Source organism: Trichomycterus rosablanca, chromosome 20 (genome assembly GCF_030014385.1).
Source record: "Trichomycterus rosablanca isolate fTriRos1 chromosome 20, fTriRos1.hap1, whole genome shotgun sequence".
NCBI classification, from domain to species: Eukaryota; Metazoa; Chordata; class Actinopteri; order Siluriformes; family Trichomycteridae; genus Trichomycterus; species Trichomycterus rosablanca.
The window spans coordinates 26,401,966-26,425,566 of NC_086007.1; the positions used below are offsets into that span (position 1 = coordinate 26,401,966).

At 39.9% G+C, this 23,601-nt stretch overlaps 1 protein-coding gene across 1 annotated transcript in view; it reads left to right on the forward strand.

Annotated features, from left to right (window-relative positions):
• Positions 1–23,601, forward strand: part of LOC134334111 (arf-GAP with Rho-GAP domain, ANK repeat and PH domain-containing protein 1-like) — a 51,243-nt gene that overhangs the window by 7,362 nt on the left and 20,280 nt on the right. Inside the window, exons 2-13 of the mRNA XM_063016294.1 lie at positions 4,675–5,600; positions 12,726–12,841; positions 13,095–13,183; positions 14,470–14,573; positions 14,863–15,027; positions 15,526–15,595; positions 15,936–16,056; positions 16,814–17,004; positions 17,489–17,595; positions 17,995–18,194; positions 20,889–20,974; positions 21,069–21,251. Of these exons, the coding sequence (XP_062872364.1) occupies positions 4,774–5,600; positions 12,726–12,841; positions 13,095–13,183; positions 14,470–14,573; positions 14,863–15,027; positions 15,526–15,595; positions 15,936–16,056; positions 16,814–17,004; positions 17,489–17,595; positions 17,995–18,194; positions 20,889–20,974; positions 21,069–21,251 (2,259 nt within the window). The 5' untranslated portion in view covers positions 4,675–4,773. The remainder of the gene's footprint in view (positions 1–4,674; positions 5,601–12,725; positions 12,842–13,094; positions 13,184–14,469; positions 14,574–14,862; positions 15,028–15,525; positions 15,596–15,935; positions 16,057–16,813; positions 17,005–17,488; positions 17,596–17,994; positions 18,195–20,888; positions 20,975–21,068; positions 21,252–23,601) is intronic.

Consider the following 23,601-nt stretch of genomic DNA (forward strand, 5'->3'; position numbering starts at 1 on the left):
TTGTCTGTTTACGAGATATGACCTTAACCACAAAAGGGCAGTACCAGTGATGTTGACAGAGGATTCAAGGCGGGACAGAAGAATGGAGTGATTAATGGTGTCAAAAGCTGCAGTAAGATCAAGGAGGACGAGAATATTAATTTGTCCAGAGTCTGAGGAAAGAAGAAGGTCATTTGTGACTTTGAGGAGGGCTGACTCAGTGCTGTGCTGGGGGCGGAAACCAGACTGAAATGATTCAAATAGATTATTGGAATTTAGGTGATCTTTGAGCTGTGAGGCAACAACACGTTCCAGTATTTTCGACAGAAATGGAAGATTGGAAATGGGCCGAAAGTTACTCATAATGTTAGTCAAGTCCAGGTTTTTTAAGTATGGGAGTAACAGCAGCCAATTTGAGTGATTGAGGGACTGAGCCAGAACTAAGAGAGGACAAGTACAAGTACACTGTAAATTAGACAAAAAATCACACAGTTTAGATCACCGTCGGTTGTTTTTTGTTACAGTACACTTGTTTTTATCAAGGATCATCGACTGAGCATCCGTTTCTGTTTAGAGCTTATAGCAGAAGCTCCTCACCAGATCGACTTTCAGAAGATCTTTCTCAATAAACATTTCCTTACTCTAGTACAAATACACACCAGTGTGAGAACTCAAATCTGCTGGAACCCTGTTAAAACAAACATAAAAGTTAAAGGAACTGAAGGGTTACAAAGAAAATAAAGACCCAATATATAATTTTGCATTTTTAATGTTTGATTCTTGGCTTCCTTTCAGTGTTGTTACACTTTCAGTTCATCAGAAAGACACACCTACACAAACACTGGAACATATTAAATAATATAATATGATTTGACAGGTGTAATTCACACATACTTCCCTCTGCAGGGGTATTTACCAGGACACTGATCATTTATATCTGCTGTAGATTGTCTGTAGGTCATAAAGTAATTACGAGCTTTAGATAAACCCGTCTCCAATTAAACTTGTCTCTTATCAGCTCTTCAGATTCCTCCCCCAGCTAAACATTCAGTGGTTTAACATGATTAGAGCAGCCAATGAATGCGGTTCTTGATGTGGATGCAGAACTGCCGAACAGAACAGGATTATTCCTACAAAAAAATACACATACATGTCTGACCTCTGAGATTAACACATGATTAATCCACATGTTAATTTGTCCACTCATCCAGTTATCTATCTGCTTATTCATCCATTCATACACTTACTCATTCTACCATCCATTTATTCATTCATCAGTCTGCCCGTTCATCCATTTCTAATGCCATGCCATTAATAATTATCTGCATTAATAAGTTATAAATGTAAAATCATGGTGTTACAGGATGTGGTGGAGCCAGGGCCACTCATGCGGAAAATTATAATGCCAGTAATCGCTGCTCATTTAATAAATACCTCAGCACATCAATCAGTTTTTTGTATTTCATTTTGACATTAGAGTTTCAGTTTGATATACCCATGGTTTGCAGTGGGTTAAAGGTCAGTTTTCTCCACATGAAATCATGTCTCTACGGACCTCGCTTTGTGCACAGGAACACAGTCATGCTGAAACAGAAAAGCGTCTTCCCCAAACTGTTGCTACAAAGATGTGAGCATTAAATTTATGCTGAATTGTATAAACCTGTTGGCAATATGTGTGGTTAAAACACCAGTAGTAGTTAGTACAGCCACAGCAGCGGCCTTTCTTTAGTGGTCACCCTTTTTAAGGGTTTCAGAATTAACCTGACCTTCCCTCTTTACTCTGCCCCTTCTACTTTAGAAACCTTCCTAAAGAGCTCTTCCTAAAGCTTCTGTGCTTATGAGATCTTTTAGAAGGTTTGTAGTAGATGGTCTACATTGCTAGTTGATGATAAGCTGGTCTACTGCCAATCTGTGGGTGAATTCGAGAGTTAGTGGTCTGGAGGTCAGAACTTGTTAAGATCAGCATCAGTGTTTCTTGTCACGACAGGCTTGCAGGAACTGAAGTTTTTACACCTACTACTTTTTGCTTATGTGGCTGTTATCTGTTTACAAATGTGTAAATTGTTCATGTAAAAATGTGTTGATGTATTATTGATCTGGTAATTTATTTAAGCTTTTAGAAGTTGTAAAATCTGATAACAGATAGAATTGAATAATATGGGATGTTAATTTGGTAGGGTTCGAAACCCTAGTGGTGCTATCAACCAGTCGGGCATCTACATATAGACAGATTGGCTATTTCTGAGAACGGCGGTGACCAAGGCCCTGCGATGGATTGGTGTCGGTCTGGGGTGTGTTGCTGCACTGCACACCAGACCTGTATAAAGCGGCGATAAAATATGAACATAAATTAAAAATAAATAAATTTGTGTTATATGTACTGGTACAAAATATTTTAGAGCCTTTATGCTTATTAGCAGGACTGCTACAGTGGCTACAGACCCTTACAAATATTATAACTAAACTAAATATTTATAAATAATTATAATAAAATGTTTCATCAGTAACAATGTGTAGCGAAATGTGAGTGTTGATTCTAAAAAAAAAAAAAAAAAAAAATTTATTATGTTATATCCATATTAAACAACAACACATTTATAAAGCTAACGCTGCTAACTAAATTCACTGAACGTCGTGTTTATGAGTTTCTGTTCGAGGAGTCGATTCCCGAATTAACTCCCACCTCAGGCTCTGGAATCGACTCTTCTGGGCTTCGACTCAGACATTCGATTCAGTGAATCAAACCAACCAAGATTGATGACATGACGGGAAACATTCAGACTTTGTGCGGATTAGTAATGAAATTATGTAGAGTTTATTATTCTGCATTAGTACTGAAGTTATAAAATGATAAATTAAGCAATAAACGAAGGAATGAACAAGAATAACTAATAATAATAATAAATGTTGTGCAACGCAGCAGTCATTATAGAGGTGCAATAGTGCAGTGTATTACTGTGCATAAATGCAAGAGTATTAATCCAAACATACAGAAACCGCAGTGTTTTGCATTGATGCGTGTATGATGAGTACAGTTAAGTAAATAGTGTAAAAATGAGCTGTTTCAGTACTTCATTGTTTATCTGTTGATGAGCTTGAACATCCAGTTCTTAAACATCTCGGTTAAGAATAAATGATAACTTGCTGTGGCATCGAGATGGTGAAACTGAAACAACACTTTTTGCCCAAGCAGGGTGTTAAAAGAAAGAAAAAACACCACCAGTCTGCATGTGTGAAGTAGTGAACACTCAATAATAACCACTCATTCCTTCAGTGTGAGTTTTTAGATACAGTACTTTACCCCGTATGTCCATGCTTCTCTCTCCATTTCCTGAATTTTCTGAATGAGGAACTTTAGGTAGGTAATCGTGGTTGTAAAAGGCACTGAATGAGCTGTTGATTATTTGTCTGATCAGTAGAATGTGTTTGTGTAAAAAGGGGGCAAATACTTTGTCATAACTTTACTTTTGTCATACTTTTGTTCAGATCATTTAACATTTATTACACAAAAGTATCTCAAGTAGAAACACAACAAACCTTTAAAACATGTATTTATTTTAGAAACAAATATCCATACCACCAATATCACCAATGTTAAAAAGTAAGTGCCCCCTTCAAATAGCTGACTGGCAGTACCACCTTTATCAGCACTGACTGTAACTGAACACTTTCTATAATGTAATTCGAATCCACACCACTGTTTTTAAAACAGAACTGCTTTAAAAAATATACAATCTGTTGCCTATTAGACTTAAACTGCTGCTTTCAGGTCTCGCCAGGTCACAGCATCTGTACTAGGTTTAGTTCAAAACCAAAACTTCAGGTCCAAAACTCTTCAGCCGGTTATACTTCATTTTCAGCTTACTGACAGATGATTTTACATCGTCTTCATTGCCTTACATTGTCTCACATTGAATTTTCTAATAAAAGGGGAAATGGTCTGGGTCCTGATGCTCAAAGCACTGCTACACCATCACACAGTCACCACCATGTGTGAGTGTTGCTGTAATACTTATTATGAAATGATGGATTATCTCCAAATATAGTAAGACACTTGTGCAAAAGTTCCAGTGTTGATTCAACAGAATTTCAACCTGTTCCTCCAAGGTCGTGTCAAAACGGTGTTGAATGTGGGCTTGTATTTGTACACTATGGCATTACAGTAATGGTAACTGGCTGGAGATCTGGTAGTGTACGTACTGCTGTGTAAAACCTGCTCACACTTGCACCAGGGTGTTAAAGGTCATTAAAAGATGAACATATTTATTAGCTGTGTAAGAGGATTTTAGGTTTAGTTCCTTTTGCATAGTATGCACAATAACTTCGCTTCCTCTGAGAAGAGGAAGAAACCTTGAACTGTGAAATCGACCTGATACCAAGCTCAGAGGTCAACAGGGAGCTATTGAAAGCTCTACTATTACTAACGTTGTTATACTGGGTAATGAGCGTGCAGATAATTTAAATGATCTGATTAAAGTGACCAAGTTGGTGTGATCTCATTAGGATGATCAGGTTGGTATGATCCGATTAGGGTGACCTGTTATTTAGGGTTTGGAAGTGTCTGGCACATTGTAAATTTAAAGCATCGATATTTTTGACGTTGTTCTAGATGACCTGAAATGTTAAAAGTTCCTTACATATAAAATTCTATTGTTTTCTGAAACAACAACTGAATTGTTTTGCTTTGTTCTGCAGATAATGGTTTCCAGACCATAACCCAAGTCCCCACTTGCTGGAACAGAGACCTGGTGTGCTGTATAAGGGTGTGGTGGTACTGTGTTATTGGGCGTGGTAATGTCTCGGACAGAGGAGGTCATGCAGCCTGTTTTTGACTGGCTCAGCGGGCTCCGCCTTGAGCACTACTGCCCCGCCTTCCAAGAAGTCGGTCTCAGAACAGTGCAGGAATGCCAGGGACTGACCGCCACGCAACTGCTGCACATGGGCGTGGCTCTGTCAGGCCACCGAAAGCGCATCCTAGGGAGTCTGCACAAGCTTTGTCCATCAGAACGAGGAATATATACAGAGACAGACGAAACACAGAAGCCTGTTCCAAGGGCGAGAACTAAGTTCCGGACGTCTTCAAGGATTGATACCCAGGGTCAGGACCAGTCTTCCAATCTTGAGATTCAGAAGAAAACTCTGCCCCCAATCCCACCACGGGCAACCCAAAATCGGCCACCCGTACCATTCACATCCAATTCTGTTATGTCCCAAATGACCAGTGGAAATGCTACTGAAACTTGTGATCCTTCAACAGCATCCTTAAGCAGAGCAACTCAAGTTCCTGTAACTCAACCAAGACCAGTGCCTGTTCCTGCCCCTCGACCCCTGCATTTTGGCGAGAAACAGAACAGTGGCATCGCGAGGCCTACATCACCCAGCATGTCTTCTTCTTCATCTTCATCATCATCTGAACAGTTTCACCTTTACGAGCAGTGTTCCTCACCTGGTCAGGCTGAAATGGGCATTCCCCCTCTTCCTCCAAAGTCGTATGTCGTGACGACTCCTAAAGGGCCTAAGCCAACTCCACCAGCCAGGCCCCCCAGAAGACCCGTTGTTCCACCACGTGGCTCTTCCACCGATAAACTCTCACCACAATCCAAGAGCCCAGCAGCTCTCAGGTAAGGAACTGAAACGGTTGTCTTTTGGTTGGCTCACATGTACCCCTTGGGACTGGTGAACCCATATTTTACTGGTTTAATACATTAATAATTTATTATATTATAAATATGACATCAGACTGCCAACCTTCTGTACCCATTAGCTTACATTTACCAGTATTTTTACCAGAGTCTTGGTCAATAAGATTAAATGTCCGAGTACTCTTGCTCTATTCAGGTTTCGCTCTATCTTTAATACCGGGTAAATGCTTCAGTAGTGTTTTCAAAGAACCTCCCAACTCTCAGAAATTGAAGTACTAAAATGTACTGTACCTTAGCGTGGGCTGTAGGAACGAAGCTCTGAATCTGTTTGGTGTGAGTATGAAACTGGTCAGAGTTCATCTTACTGTTCTAGATTAGTGCTACCATCAGCATGTTTCACTGATTTATATTTCAGAAAGTAATATGAAGTCTGTGATGTTTTATGTTTTATTAAGCTTGTCTGTGATTGGTTTACTAATGATGCTCACTAATGGTTCATCCCTTGTTTCTACATTGTGCCCAGTGTGTGTGTTGGCCTGTAATGGACTGACAAGGGTCCAGGGTGTAGTTCCTTCATGCTACCAGTATTTTAAGGTTGTTGTGACACGCTGTGAGCCTAAAATAAGTCAAATGATAAGAGAGAATGAATGAAGATGAAACATGTCTCACGTTAATCACGTTTCTTGTTTGCTGGTTTTGGATTTCTGTCTTGTTTTCCTGTGTGGCGGGTTTCTCTGACATCAGGAAGTGCAGTCGCATGATTTCCACAACCTACTGAATCACAGATTATAAATAGATTGTCAGTAGGTGTCACCTTTCGCCCAGTGAATCGTACCCACCGCGACCCTGAGTGGGATAAAGTGGTGGTAAAAAGTGGTGGCAGAACAGACAATGAATGAATGAATGAATGTTAGTAGATGTGTGTGTCTAAGTGTGTGTGATGTGAAGCCAAACACATGCTTGTGGTCAAGGTTTGTGATCTTGGTTCCTCAGTGCAGGTTGGTGTCACCATCTTTTGGAACTTGGCAGAATTACACGAAGTGTACTGGTCCTTTATTCAACTTTATACTTACATCAGGTGATTATATAGTTCCTTATTTACTTCCTCTAATGGCTGAGAAATGTGTTCACACATGACCAGTGTTCCCAACACCCAGTCATCCACATTTGGGACAAAGTGTGTTGCCATTTAGAAACTGGCCAGAAGTATTTGATCACTCCTCCTAATTGACGTTTGTGGTTTCAGCCAAATCCATAGCATCATGTATAGAAAATCTAATATGTAAATTGTTATATGCCATCTTTGTGACATCACTTTGGGGAAGACCCTGTCCTGTGTGCAAGACATGGTCCATAATGACACAGTTTAACAAGTTTAATATGCGCTGGCCTTCACAGAGTGAAGTGAAAAGAGAGAAACATGATCTACAGGCTCCAAACGGCTGCACAGTTTAACGCACAGCTATTTCATAGTGCTGATGCAGCAGGTGGATTCACAATTTTATTCACTGGGAGAAAATAAAACCTGAATTTAAACCTCAGATTTGTTTCACTTCTGCTTTTTTTCTAATCATTAAGTATTTCTTTGTTTCATCAAGTTTTATTAATCCAAATAATCCTCTCGGATCAAGCAGGATGAAGATCCCTGTTCATGTCAGTGAGTCTGGTTTTTCTCAAGGTTTAATCTGTGTGATGTTTTGGGAGTGTTTCCTGCCAGTCACCCACTGCCCACGGCTGCTTGTTACAGGGTTTTGGAATCTGGAAAGTAGCTTTGAGACAACCTTGATTTGTAAAAATGCGCTTTCCAGACACATTTAAAACTGTTTACAAGTGAGCATTACCAGTAACAGTAATCCATCCAGCACCACAGGAAGTGTTTACTGAGGAAGCTCCTCTGTAAGTGGCTCTGAAGAGCTTCTCCTAAATGCTGATGTTTTGAGCTCTGCCATGTGGTGGCGCTGTTTGAAAGCAGTACAACTGGATGAGTGTTTCCTCATTCTGATGTTCAGTGATTACAGTGACTTCCTCATGTCAGTACTGATGTTTACTCTGATCTGTTCTACATATTTAAACTGTGTGGAGTCGCTGGTGGTGGGTGTAGCTGCACAACACATTTTAATTAGAACTTTGGTACTGAAACTGGTGACAAGCAAATAAACAAACAGCCCCAGTGTTCCAGTCCTGGTTCCAAACGTTTCTATTCTACTAATAGGTTCTTTAGGCTACATTAGTTCTGCTTAGAAACACTAACCATCTGAAGAACTTTAAGGAATCTTTATGGACTTTATATACATAAACATTTGTGAAGGGAATAGTTCTTCCTTCCGTTCTACACGTTTCTGCTCATGGTATGTAGAAGGTCTGTAGTTGGTGAGTTGATAAAGCTGGGTTGATGTTATGACTGACAAATGAAGCCAGATTTCTTAGTAGTGAGGTGTTAAGTGAGGCCCCCTAGTGGGCTTCTATCTTTAAGTCATTAACCATCCGTTCTACTTCTCAAATTTTAGACGCATCTAGAGTTCATTTTGGCATTAAATTCTTACAAGGATGTGTATTCGCCTCACTAACATGATATACAGAGACGAGAATTTAGCAGCATGAACTTTATAAATATGCGGTTGTTAAACATTGATTTATGCTCAGGTTGCACACAGATCCAGGGTTTGTATCTCATCAGTGATATCAGCCGATTGGGCATCTAATCAGACATAGAAGAGTTGCATCAGGAAGGGTGTCGAGTGTAAAAGCTGTTTTTGGTTTATGCTGTTTCACACTGAGTCACTCACATGTACAGTGCTATACGTTAACTTTAATAATATTACTTATATTAGGGGACATTGTGTGTGTGTGTGTGTGTGTGTGTGTGTGTGTGTGTGTGTGTGTGTTTATGTGTAAAGCTGCGTGTGTGAAATTCACAAAGACGTGCCATCACCAGGAAACCAAACCCTAAGTTACACTGTTTAAGTGTGTAAGCTTGTGCATGTTCTTGTCTGTGTGTGTGTGTGTGTGTGTGTGTGTGTGTGTGTGTGTGTGTATTCAGTTTTAAATGAAAAATTGATCAGTTGTGAGTCTTGCGATGGATTGGCGTCCTGCACACGGTGGTCCTGCCTTGTGCCCGGTGTTTTCCACTGGAACCGGGCTTGCTGCGACGCTGACCCTGAGGATAAAGCATTTGATGAAAATGCAATGAAAAAAGGATATAATATAATGTAAATAAATAAAATAATAATACTAATAAACAGGTAAAATTTTACAGCAGGTTTTGGATTACAGACCCTTTTATTTAGACCAACCTTGTGCCGTTTTTTGGTACACACATACTGAATAAGTGTTTCAGCCGCACTCATATCCAAAATAAATCATGTGCTTCCAACCTTCTGGCAACAGTTTGGGGAAGGCCGTACCCTTGGCTTCACCTCACACACCTCTTGGATTAATGTAAACATTGATTGCAAGCCAGTTCATCAGCTCTGTCATGAAATGCTCTTTCAACAGAATAAGTCCAAATTCCCACAGACACACTACGAAACCTTTAAGGTTAGCGCCCATGTGTCTTGCAGTTCTTTGTGTGGACAGATTACACTGATGTCCTGATTAAGCTCATTTTCGGAATGCAGTGAAAACTGGTTCAGGGTCATTCTTCTCATCAGGGTCTGTGTGTGTGTGTGTGTGTGTGTATAGCGTGAGTGTGTGTTAGAGAATGATTCAGGAAGTTGGTGTGTACCTCAGCTGCCTAAAATAGGGCAGTAAAATGAAACAGTTGCAGTGTTGTGTATGTAAAAGCTCTCGACACTTCCGGCTTTTTTCGTGCGGTCGACTTGTTCACTTGTTCCTCCTTTTACGTTCGGGTTCTTCGTTACGTTCTGTTGGTTACTGGTTCAGCACCAGTTGAGCGACGCTTCTTTCGCTTGTTGACCCGTGTGCTGCTGTAATGGAGGATTTATTGTGGACACCGGTGAGTCTGATGAGAGATACGAGCTGATTTTTACTGTTTTATTGTTTTGTTTGTGTTCATCCTTTGATCTTTGTTATAATGTGGGTTATTTTACTTTGATCACTTTGCTTTGTTCTTTAGATGATCTGTAGTGAAGTACAGGAACTAAACATGGGTGTATTACTTTTACTTTTATTGGAGTTTATTTCTTTGCAGCAGTTGGATTTGTGTTTGTGCTGTGTTGTATTATTTGTTGACGCGTCCTCGCCATGCTAATTTCTCTTAACTAGAATTTACGTCATGACCATCTCGGAATTTTAAATATTTCTTGAACTGTTCCTTTTCCTCTTCTTTGTCAAACAAAACCCTCAAAATGTAGGTTTGTTCCTAAAGTTGTTGTGGGTTTTCTGAAAATGTACAGACTGCAACTTACACCCCAAATCAGAAAAAGTTTGGACAGTATGGAAAATGCAAATAAATAAATACATAAAATAAATAGTCTTAAAATTACTGAATCTGAGACTTTAATTTTATTCCTGACAGTTTAAATCTACAATATTTCATATTTTATCTGGTCAACTTCATTTCATTTGCTAAGAGAAGTAAATGTAAGCAACACTGCATGTTTTTTATTTGCGTTTTCCATACTGTCCCGGATTTTCTGATTTGTGGTTGTAGACGATGTGTTCATGCAACTTTGTTGTGTAACTTTGCTGCATATGGCTTCCTGATTCCTCATTACTGATTAGGATTGTCTATGACTGCTTGTCTACAGACGTCTCTGTGCCCATATGAACAGAGATAGTTTGACGATAAAAGGACATGGAACTATTTCTCTTTGCCGAGGTTGAAAAGGGAACCCAGACTGTCTGGATGGGTCGAATTCTGGCAGCAGCAAGAAACAGTTCTGCTGTGATTAGGTGACATTGCTCACTGTTGGATTAAAGGCCGATTGGCAGCAAACTTAATCCAAACTTAGTAAAGGAATTTCTCTTTTGATACGTGATGTCATCAGTCCATAACATCCGAAGAAGCTTTTCTGGATCCCCCTGGATTCTAAGCAGAAGTGGTATTAAATATAAAGGACCGTTTTGCTGTATGACGTGCATCGTTGGTACTTTTGGTACTTGAGGAGAAAGTTTTACATGACAGTTTTTGGAATAGAACAGGCAGTACCTTCAGATGAGTCAAACTGCTCCTCTCAGAGTGAAGTGAGAGTCTCAGATTAACTCCTGACTAACATCAGTGACTTCAGAAACACTGAAAGGAGCAAAAACCATTAAGCATTTGAATCCATGTCTTATTGTCTTGGTCAAGATCAAGATCTTGTCTTGATACCGATGAGTATGGTTCCTGGTTTGTCCAGGTTGGTATTGGTCTTTATGGGTATAAGACATAAATATAAATATAAAAATAAGGCCTACTGCAAACCTAGACCAAGTATGGGTCTTACTGAGCATGGATCTTGATCTATATGAATCTTGATTTGGTCTTATTTGGTTTGGGTTTTGTCTTGATTTCGTTTAGTATAAATCTTGTCTTTATTAATGTGGGTCCTGCCTTTGTCTCTGCTGTTACTGGTTTTGTTTTAGTCTTGTTGGGTATTGGTCTTGTCTTGGTCTTAGTCTCTTAAACCTGACGAACCAACTCTGAACTAGTTTGTTGGTTGATCAGTGTGTTGTAGGGTAGATTTAAGTTTGATAATTGATACCTAAACCTTTTTAGGATGATTTAGGTGATTCCGATGATTAGTTTTTAATTACTATTATAAAGTATTTTTAATTATTTGACGATTTACTGACAGTTGAGATGAACTTATGAATATGTTTCATTTTATAAAGTCAGGTATTGCACGTGTGTTGGAAGCAACAGGATGTGGGTTATTAAAAATTACTGTTTTTTAATTTTATTTTTGCGTAATTATCAAACTGAACGGCTTCAGATTCTCATGCAACATGTAATATCAGACTAGAAGATGATGGGGTTAAATGACGTCAATACTTCAGTTTGTTCTGCACTTTATGCAGGATCTACTGGCAGGAGCGCTGAAGGAAGCTCATTGTCTGAAGAATTAAAGCAGACGCTGCCTGGAGGCGATAAAAATAGCTTTGGTTTCCTTTATCCTGATCGGTGTTGTGCACCAGTGCTTACAGAAAGGGCTTTTGTTTACTTTTTTAACCTGTACCAGTATAAATGGGAACTGGTTTTGTGTGGACGTTGAGATGTTATCGTATGAACTGAGCAAACCAAGCCAACCAAAACAAAGTAGAGTAAACTACACAGACATCATCTAACAAACCTTCACCTGTATCATCACAGACATGAAGAGGCTGGAGATTTATTTCAGTTTGGGCTTGGAGATGCATCCTAAGCTTGTTGGCATATTGGCATTAACAAACTGCCACATATAATTTATTAATATAACTGATTTTTTACTCCTGTTAGCCATGGGTGTCCACATACTTTAGGCAATATAGCATGTTTAAAGTACCTGCACTTTCTCTCAGTGGTTAAAGTATTAGACCAGTAATCAGAAGGTTGCCGGTTCAAACCCTAACATTGCTAGCTGTTGGGCCCCTGAGCAAGGCCCTTAACCCTCAGTTGCTCTAGTAGTATTCAGTAATAATTGTAAGTGGCCTTGGATTAAAGCCTCTGCCAAATGCTGCATATGTAAATGTATGTACATGGGGGCGGCAGTTGGCGCATTGGTTAGAGCTGTCACCTCACAGCAGTAAGGGCCTGGGTTCGATTCCCTGGCCGGGCAGCCAGGGTCCTTTCTGTGTCTGCATAGGTTTCTTCTTGGTGCTCGGTTTCTCCCCAAAGTCCAAAGACATGCAGTCAGGCTAATTCGAGAGACTTAAAATGTCCAAGTGTGTGTGTGTGTGATGAACTAGTGACCTGTCTGGGATATTTCCTGCCTTTCGCCCAATGAATCTGACCCACCGTGACCCTGACCTGGTAGAACAGTGTGAATGAATCAATCAATGCATCTACATGCGTCATGTCACCTTACACAGGGTTTAACCTGATGCTTTTGTAGAACCTACTCTTGATTTACTTCAGAACTATCTGCTGCGGATGCTCTATCACCTGCTGTAGTTTTATAACGTTATACTCTACAAGATGAGTTTAATAAACAAAATAATAATTCTTTTTTCTCTTTCCTGCAGTTCATCTCCGGCCGATGAGCTCTCGGATTTGTTCCCGCTTGTGGACGCCCCACCTCCGTTCAGATCAGGCACAGACTCTCCCGTTAAAAGAGCTTTGTTACCCCCCACTCAGAGACGTGAGTAAAGATGAATAATTCTGAGGTTTTTGAAGACATTAAAGCCTGGCTTGTGCTCTGCATTCCAATGTAACCTATAGACGTTTGTATTGAAACAGGAAAGGGCGATCCCCATTTTCACATGGAATATGACCAGGGTGATTATTTTTGAAGGGTGTTTTTCTAGACTACTTTAACTTCCCAGCATGCAGCTCTTTCTGTCCCAACCAGCCGTCACAGCGAGTGGTTTAAACGTTCTCTCTGTGTGTTTTAGGCTTGGGCTCTACCAGCAGTATTGAAAGCTATGAGGAGGGGGATACGTCTAAATCTGGAAACGGCGATCCTGTAGTCATGGCTGATAAGGTGTGTATAAATGTAAACTAATGATGGCATGTCATGGTCAGAGAGGTGTTAGATGTCGGGCTGATGGAGGTCCCTCGAGTTGACGTGTTGAACGCAGCGGATCTGGTCAGCATAGAGACCTGAGGAACTTTGATAAGGACCAGATTGTTATGGCCAGATGACTGGGTTGAAGCATCTCCCAAACTGCAAGGAGTGTCACAGGCAGTTGTGGAGAGTGCCTAGCCACAGTGGTCCGAGGAAGGACGAGCCTCCAACAGAAGATCAACTGTGGATCTTACAGTCCAACAGAAGATCTACTGTGGATCTTGCAGACCAACAGAGGATCTACTGTGGATCTTACGGACCAACAGAAAATCTACTGTGGAACTTAGGGACCAACAGAAAATCTACTGTGGAACTTAGGTACCAACAGAAGATCAACTGTGGATCTTGAGGACAAACAGAAGATCAACTGTGGATCTTGCAGACCAACAGAAGATCAACTGTGGATCTTGCAGACCAACAGAAGATCAACTGTGGATCTTGCAGACCAACAGAAGATCAACTGTGGATCTTGCAGACCAACAGAACATCCACTGTGAATATTACGGACCAACAGAAAATCTACTGTTGATCTTGCTGTGGATCTTAGGGACCAACAGAAAATCTACTGTGGAACTTAGGGACCAACAAAAGATCAACTGTGGATCCTAGGGACCAACAGAAGATCAACTGTGGATCTTCAGGACAAACAGAACATCTACTGTGGATCTTGCGGACCATCAGAGGATCTGCTGTGGATCTTATGGACCAAGAGAAGATCTACTGTGGAACTTAGGGACCAACAGAAGATCTACTGAGGATCAAACTGCAGATAATTTTAATCCTGGTGATGAGATGAATGTGTCAAACCCTTCTGTGGATGGTCAAAGAACCAGTGCTAACTGCTGTCAACCGCTGAAAGCACCTACAATGATCACACAGGCATCGGAACTGGACAGCGGAGCAACAGAAGAAGGTCGGCTGGTCTGACTAATCCTGTTTTCTCCAAGATCATGTTGACGGCCGGGCATGTGGGCATCATTTACCCATGGAAAAGATGGAACCAGGATGCACTGTAGTACAACAGCAGGCTGTTTAAGGGAGTTTGATGATTTGGGTGATGATTAGTGGCCTCTTTCAGTGGGGTGATGCACCCTTCCACAATGTGTTCGAAAATAGTTTGAGAAAAATGAGGAGTTTTAACAGTGTTCCCGTGTTTTAGATTCTGAATTGAAGTAATAATAATAACGTTTTTGGTTTTATAGAACAAGTTCCTGACACTGCCTGAAAAGACGCGTCACCCCAGCCTGTACAGTGACGACGAGATCCTGGACGATGGAGATCTTTCCTACGACTCGGTATCTAACAAGTGAGTTCATTAGCAGTGTTATTATAATAAATCCAAACTCGGTCGCCTAAATTGCATCTCCATGTTGTGCATTTAGACAGAATAAGGGAAATGTTTTCCTGTCGCTTTGTTAATGGTTAATGTGAAACCAGTTCTGCTAAACTCTTTATGTCAAAGATCACCAGCACTGAACTCCAAGTGAAGTTTATGTTCCTTAATTATCTGCAGCACAAAATCTGATTACTACATGTTGCTGATTCTAATCTGGCCTAAGCAACAGTTGTTTGTATTGTTGTTTATTTTTTTTCAGGCGAGACTCATGGTTGGAGGACTACGGGCGATTATCCATCAGCCAGAACAGCATCTACCTGCCCAGTACGGGATCAGTGTCAGGCTCGTCCTCCAGTGACGACACCAGCTCCCAACTCTGCCCTGTGATAAAGATGGGCTGGCTGGATAAGAACCCTCCACAAGGGTACGAGAAGAGTGTGTGGACCTGTGTGTGTGTGTGAAGGTTGTGAAAGCGTGGTGAAGGGGGGGGGGGGGGTGTTGTGCTAAGGGTGATAGTAATATAATGAGACATTAGATCATTAGATCATTATGATACTACTACAATATAGATTCATACAGAGCCATAACGTGTATGGAGGAACACACTACACTCTCTGTATTCCTCCACCACTCCTACTGATACCTAAACCAGACAGCAGGAGGCGCTGTTCCAGCAGAAAGGAGGAGATTCACAGGCACAGCTGATTAAAAATAGAAGTGCTAACTATAGCAGTTTAGCAATTAAGATTTAGTATGATAGTATCTTAATTATCAGATAAAAATCTAGCACTTTTGTGTACACACAGTACCTAATTTTCTTCGCCTAGATGATTTTAGGACATAAAATTATATGTAAAATGCTGTTATCAGAACAGATTTTCCTTTATATTACTTTTATTTTCTGTTTTTGTTTAATTTGCAGATCTCTGATTTATCAGCACCGCTGGGTTAAACTGGACGCCGACTACATGAGATACTTCGACAATGAAAAGGTGAATAACGTGTTATTTTTAATTCTAATACATTTTTTAGAATATAAACACTTTATACAAGTAGAAAATGGATTTCTTATCAAAGAAAAAAATATTATGAAATAAAACATAAGAATAAATACAAGAAACTGCAAGTTATTTTATAAAATGATTTAGTTAAATATTTTTACTGCCAGTAGGCAGTTAAAGTATTTACTATAACTTAAATTGTTTCTACTCAATTTACAATTTAATAATAATAATATTACTAGCTTTTTCTGATACACTTATTTTCTGTAAAAATTATTATAAAACTATATTGATAAGAATAATAATTAGCTTTTCTTTTTTTAAAACTCAGGATGTATATTCAAAACGATTCATACCCACTGCCTCCATCACAAACGTGGTTAGTGTTGGAGATCAGAAGTTTGAGGTGGTGACCCATAACCGGACCTTCCTGTTCCGAGCCGAAAGCGACTGTGAGTAAAATTCTGTCTGATTATTAATTTTTTGTAACTTTATTGTTTTTACTCTAAGTAAACTTAATAGCAGTGAGTTTTACCTTGTTTGTCAGCTGGAACGCATCTGTAAATAATTCCAGTCCTGCTGGCTGCATCAGTGCACTCATGTACAGTAAAACATGATCAGAAGTAAGCAGGTGTAAGCCACACCATCAGTGCAGTGGTTTTTTATTGATTATAAATTTGGGAATTGGGGAATAAATTTGAGCCTTTTTGTGGTTCAATTAGCAAATTTTCAGTGACGTAACATTGCTGCTTTCTGGTTATGCAGATTTGTTAAAAGAATGAAACGTCCTGAAAATAAAATCTAATCTAATCTAATGTAATAAACTCCTGACGTAGTGAGAACTGTCACTACAATTATCCTGAATAATCTATAATGGTGGGTAATATAATATGTAAGTCTGTGTATCAGTGGGAAGCCTCGCTCCTTCAGAGAACAGTTGTGCTTATGTGTGTGTGTATAAAAATCTGAAATATTTTACCTCTTAGTGCACGTACAGCTACATTATTATTATATATAGTTTGGAGTAAGGGTGTGCCCCTCTGGTCTATATACTGTATTACTAAAAATACTATAATCACATTTCAGTGCTGTGAAATAATAATCGCACCCTTTTTATCTCAGATTGTACTGCAGGTCTCTTTAAGCTTGTGTGTGTGTGTGTGTGTGTGTTCGTGTGTGTGTGTCTGTGTTCATGTGTGTGTTCATTAGCCGAGAGAAACGAGTGGGTGTCGATCCTGCGTGATATCGTTGTTCCAGCTCGAGCTCGGGCCATTAACGAGATGACCTTTAACCCCTGTGTGAGTTCGGAGATGAAAGGCTACCTGGAGCTCCGAGGCCTGCGTTCCAAACTGTACACTGTGGTGTGTGGGGACAAAGTGTTCCTCTACAAAAATACTGAGGTACAGTGTCAATAATTATTATTATTTTTATTATAACATAGTAGGGTTCAGGCACCAATCACGTGTAATGCGTTTGACTCACCTCTGTTTAATATCTTAAACTGTTTACAAACACTCAGTCATTTAAATGTAAGAGCGCCACCTATTGAAGAAATTATAATACTTGTGTTTAGTTGTTTAATTTCTTACCTCAATAACTGCTGTGTACGTCGTGTGTATTTTGTGTATGATTACCATACACATGGGGAATGTAACCAATGTGTTGAAACGGCATTAAACCAATAAACAAACAAACCAACCATACACATGGGTGTGTTTAGGAATGTATGTGTATGTGTGTGTGTGGTGGTAATCAGTGTGTTAAGGAAACAGTAAAGCTGATTTCTGATTTCAACATCACAGAAACACCAAACCTGTTTCAGTGCAACTTGTTGCTAAACACACTAACCTGTAGTGTTAATGTGTGTGTGTGTGTGTGTGTCAGGACTATAAGCTGGGTATCGGCATCACCTCTATAGATATGAATGTAGGAAACATTAAGGACATGGACAGGAGAGCGTTTGACCTCACCACCCCCTACCGAACATTCAGGTTAGTCTACCTACAACTTACTGTATATCTGTTTAGATCTCCACTTCAGATCTACTCAACATAGCTACACCTTCATCTGTCCATCCAACCATCAATCTATCCATCCATCTACCATCCATCCATCCATCCATCCATCCAACCATCTATCTACCATCCATCCATCCAACCATCAATTGATTCATCTACCCATCTATTAATTTATTCATCTATCAGTCCAGCCAACCATCCATCCAAAATTCTGTTCTAAACTACAATAATAAATTATCCCATAAGAATCAGATCTATTTCTGATTTATTTATTACACATCAGAGGCACGATAAATGAGATTATTTTATATTAGACAGTGTGTTTATATAAATAATGTACACCCTGATTAAGGAGTTTCTCTCTGGTTGTAGCTTTGTAGCAGAAACGGACCAGTTGAAGGAACAGTGGATGGAGGCAATGCTAGACTCCATCGCTGAAGCGCTCTCCAACTACGAAGTCGCTGAAAAGATATGGGCGGAGCCGTCCAATCAGAAATGTGCAGACTGCGATATTGCCAAACCTGAGTGGGCGGCCATCAATCTGGGTGTGGTCTTCTGCAAACGCTGTGCAGGTAACCAGTAGTTTATAGCTGAAATACAACAAACGATTACACAAACAAATATACTAATTAAACTACAGCATACGACCTTACGAACCTAACTACAGCTTCTAACCTAACTAACCTAACTACAACCTAACTATAGTCTATAATCTAACTAACCTAACTACAGTTTGTAACCTAACTACTGTATTAACTACAGCCTGTACCCTAACTACAGCCTGTAACTTAACTACAGCATGTAACTAAACTACAGCCTGTAACCTAACTACAGCCTGTAACTAAACTACAGCCTGTAACCTAAATACAGCCTGTAACCTAACTACAGCCTGTAACTTAACTACAGCATGTAACTAAACTATAGCGTTTAACTAACTACAGCATGTAACTAAACTACAGCCTGTAACCTAACTACAGCCTGTAACTTAACTACAGCATGTAACTAAACTACAGCCTGTAACTTAACTACAGCCTGTAACTAAACTACAGCCTGTAACCTAAATACAGCCTGTAACCTAACTACAGCCTGTAACTTAACTACAGCATGTAACTAAACTACAGCATGTAACTAAACTACAGCCTGTAACCTAAATACAGCCTGTACCCTAACTACAGCCTGTAACTTAACTACAGCATGTAACTAAACTACAGCCTGTAACTTAACTACAGCCTGTAACTAAACTACAGCCTGTAACCTAAATACAGCCTGTAACCTAACTACAGCCTGTAACTTAACTACAGCATGTAACTAAACTACAGCATGTAACTAAACTACAGCCTGTAACCTAACTACAGCCTGTAACCTAACTACAGCCTGTAACTTAACTACAGCATGTAACTAAACTACAGCCTGTAACTTAACTACAGCATGTAACTAAACTACAGCCTGTAACCTAAATACAGCCTGTAACCTAACTACAGCCTGTAACTTAACTACAGCATGTAACTAAACTACAGCCTGTAACTTAACTACAGCCTGTAACTTAACTACAGCCTGTAACTTAACTACAGCCTGTAACCTAACTACAGCCTGTAACTTAACTACAGCATGTAACTAAACTACAGCCTGTAACTTAACTACAGCCTGTAACTTAACTACAGCCTGTAACCTAACTACAGCCTGTAACTTAACTACAGCCTGTAACTTAACTACAGCCTGTAACCTAACTACAGCCTGTAACTTAACTACAGCCTGTAACCTAACTACAGCCTGTAACTTAACTACAGCCTGTAACTTAACTACAGCATGTAACTAAACTACAGCATGTAACTAAACTACAGCCTGTAACCTAACTACAGCCTGTAACCTAACTACAGCCTGTAACTTAACTACAGCATGTAACTAAACTACAGCCTGTAACTTAACTACAGCCTGTAACTTAACTACAGCCTGTAACCTAACTACAGCCTGTAACCTAACTACAGCCTGTAACTTAACTACAGCATGTAACTTAACTACAGCATGTAACTAAACTACAGCCTGTAACTTAACTACAGCCTGTAACTTAACTACAGCCTGTAACCTAACTACAGCCTGTAACCTAACTACAGCCTGTAACTTAACTACAGCATGTAACTAAACTACAGCATGTAACTAAACTACAGCCTGTAACTTAACTACAGCCTGTAACCTAACTACAGCCTGTAACTTAACTACAGCCTGTAACTTAACTACAGCATGTAACTAAACTACAGCATGTAACTTAACTACAGCCTGTAACCTAACTACAGCCTGTAACTTAACTACAGCCTGTAACTTAACTACAGCATGTAACTAAACTACAGCATGTAACTAAACTACAGCCTGTAACCTAACTACAGCCTGTAACCTAACTACAGCCTGTAACTTAACTACAGCATGTAACTAAACTACAGCCTGTAACTTAACTACAGCATGTAACTAAACTACAGCCTGTAACCTAAATACAGCCTGTAACCTAACTACAGCCTGTAACTTAACTACAGCATGTAACTAAACTACAGCCTGTAACTTAACTACAGCCTGTAACTTAACTACAGCCTGTAACTTAACTACAGCCTGTAACCTAACTACAGCCTGTAACTTAACTACAGCATGTAACTAAACTACAGCCTGTAACTTAACTACAGCATGTAACTAAACTACAGCCTGTAACCTAAATACAGCCTGTAACCTAACTACAGCCTGTAACTTAACTACAGCCTGTAACTTAACTACAGCATGTAACTAAACTACAGCCTGTAACTTAACTACAGCATGTAACTAAACTACAGCATGTAACTAAACTACAGCCTGTAACCTAAATACAGCCTGTAACCTAACTACAGCATGTAACTAAACTACAGCCTGTAACCTAAATACAGCCTGTAACCTAACTACAGCCTGTAACTTAACTACAGCATGTAACTAAACTACAGCCTGTAACCTAAATACAGCCTGTAACCTAACTACAGCCTGTAACTTAACTACAGCATGTAACTAAACTACAGCCTGTAACCTAAATACAGCCTGTAACTTAACTACAGCCTGTAACTTAACTACAGCATGTAACTAAACTATAGCGTTTAACTAACTACAGTCTGTAACTACTGTAATTTAACTCTAGCGTTTAAATTAACTACAGTATTTACAGCTTGTTGGTTTGGTTGTAATTTTTTTTATTTGAAATATTGTTGGTGAAAACAAATTAGGTTAAATTAGGTTTTTCTTTATTTTCTTTATTATAGGAGTTCACCGTGGTCTGGGTCCCAGTATATCCAAAGTACGGAGCCTGAAAATGGACAGAAAGGTGTGGACAGATGATCTAATACAGGTATGATACAAGTCTATTTATTAGGTGACTAGTAAAACTAGTCTTGATACTAGTTCTAGTCACTGACTTGTTTTTCTTTCCTTACTTGCTCCAGTTGTTTCTGGAACTGGGTAATGACCGGGCCAATCAGTTTTGGGCAGCAAACGTCCCTCCCAGTGAGGCGCTGAATGCGCTCAGCAGCAGTGAGGAGCGCCGACGCTTCATCAACGCCAAATACAGAGAGGGCAAATACCGCCGCTACCACCCGCTGTTCGGCAACCAGAAAGAACTCGACAATGTAAGAAGACAACAACAGCTTCAGACTGCCGCACAACTACACACTACTGCTAGACAACAACTACACACTGCTACACAACAACTACACACTGCTACACAACTAGTACACACTGCTGTACAACTACACAGTACTGCTACACAACAACTACACACTACTGCTACACAACAACTACACACTACTACACAACTAGTACACACTGCTGTACAACTACACAGTACTGCTACACAACAACTACACACTACTGCTACACAACAACTACACACTACTGCTACACAACAACTACACACTATTGCACAACCAGTACACACTGCTGTACAACTACACAGTACTGCTACACAACAACTACACACTACTGCTACACAACAACTACACACTGCTACACAACTAGTACACACTGCTGTACAACTACACAGTACTGCTACACAACAACTACACAGTACTGCTACACAACAACTACACACTACTGCTACACAACTAGTACACACTGCTGTACAACTACACAGTACTGCTACACAACAACTACACACTACTGCTACACAACAACTACACACTGCTACACAACTAGTACACACTGCTGTACAACTACACAGTACTGCTACACAACAACTACACAGTACTGCTACACAACAACTACACACTACTGCTACACAACAACTACACACTATTACACAACCAGTACACACTGCTGTACAACTACACAGTACTGCTACACAACAACTACACGCTACTGCTACACAACAACTACACACTGCTACACAACAACTACACACTATTGCACAACCAGTACACACTGCTACACAACTACACACTGCTACACAACAGCTACACACTCCTACACAACTACACACTGCTGCACAATTACTACACATGGCTGCACTACAGCTACACACTGCTGCACTACAGCTACACACTACTGCACAACAACTACATCATCTTGAATAGTTATGTGTAAAAACATCTGGAGAACTGATCCACACATGGAGACACTCACATATAGATGGACACACACACACACACACACACACACACACACACACACACACAGGAACTAAAACATTGTAATTTGAGAGCAGGATTGACCATGTTCAGCTTGAGCAGATAGAACCAATTAGAAATGATCCTCATGAATCACATCACTCAATTCTGATTCATTATTCAGATTCATTATTTAGATTCACTTTTTCTGATTCATTAATTTGATTCATTATTCAGATTCACTATGCAGAGTCACTATTCAGATTCATTAATCTGATTCATTATTCTGATTCATTATTCAGATTCATTAATCAAATTCACTTTTCAGATTCACTATTCAGATTCATTATTCAGATTCACTATTTAGACTCATTATTCAGATTCATTATGTAGATTCATTCTGGTTCAATATTAATTGGTTCAGTCACTTTATTTGTTCATGTTGTTTCTTATAATGCTGTAATTCTATTAAACATCAGCAAATAAACAGTAATTGTGCGCGAACAGTTTGGGGAATGCCCTGTGTGCAGATACAGGAAACACCTGATGACACTTTGTGGTTTACTTGAGGTCTGTGGTGCACTAACCTCTCCATACGAGTGCACATACATGTATATATACACCAGATCATCCTGATGTTTGTGCTTGTTGGTGGTCTTTGTTTCCTCCAGACTTCCTCCCACGCTCAAATTCCCACAGACTGTACATGAGGAGAGAGTAATCGAGCGCGGGAGGAAAGTTTACAGCTCTGAAAACAAAAAGCGGTAAAAAGTTGAGAAATCGTCACTGAATTAAGTTTCTGCTGAGGATCAGAGAGAACGTGGTCTACAAAAACTGTGGAAGGAGATGAAACTGCCCCAGAACAGCCTAAACACAGCAGGTTCACGTCTGTTCAGCCACAGGAGCACCAGAGGGGTCGAGCACTGATCCATACCTTCCACAAACTATTGCCACAATTATACCAGTAAAGTTTCCACTGCTCGAGAGTCCAGTAGCAGTGTTTATTACACCACTCTGGTCATGACTCTGCATCGTGCACAGTGAGCTTAAGCTTGCATACAACTGCTCGACCACAGAAGCTCCTGGTGAACAGTTCTTGGGCTTTAAATGCCATTCTCGTCCCTTCCTTTTCCCGTCAAATTTAGACATATCCAATTCCTCACTACATTTCTGTACCTCACCACATATATGGCATCTACATTGGCTGAGAAGGGCCACAGGCTGGCACACACCTCCCCTAATGTGTGTGTACAGCCACTGTTCCACTCTATAGAGACATTTTACTAAACGCTATGTCCTGGTCTAGGTTGCAGTGAGTCCTGTGCTTCCTGGAAACATTAAGCACGTGCAGGTTTTTGGGAGATGGGGGAAATCT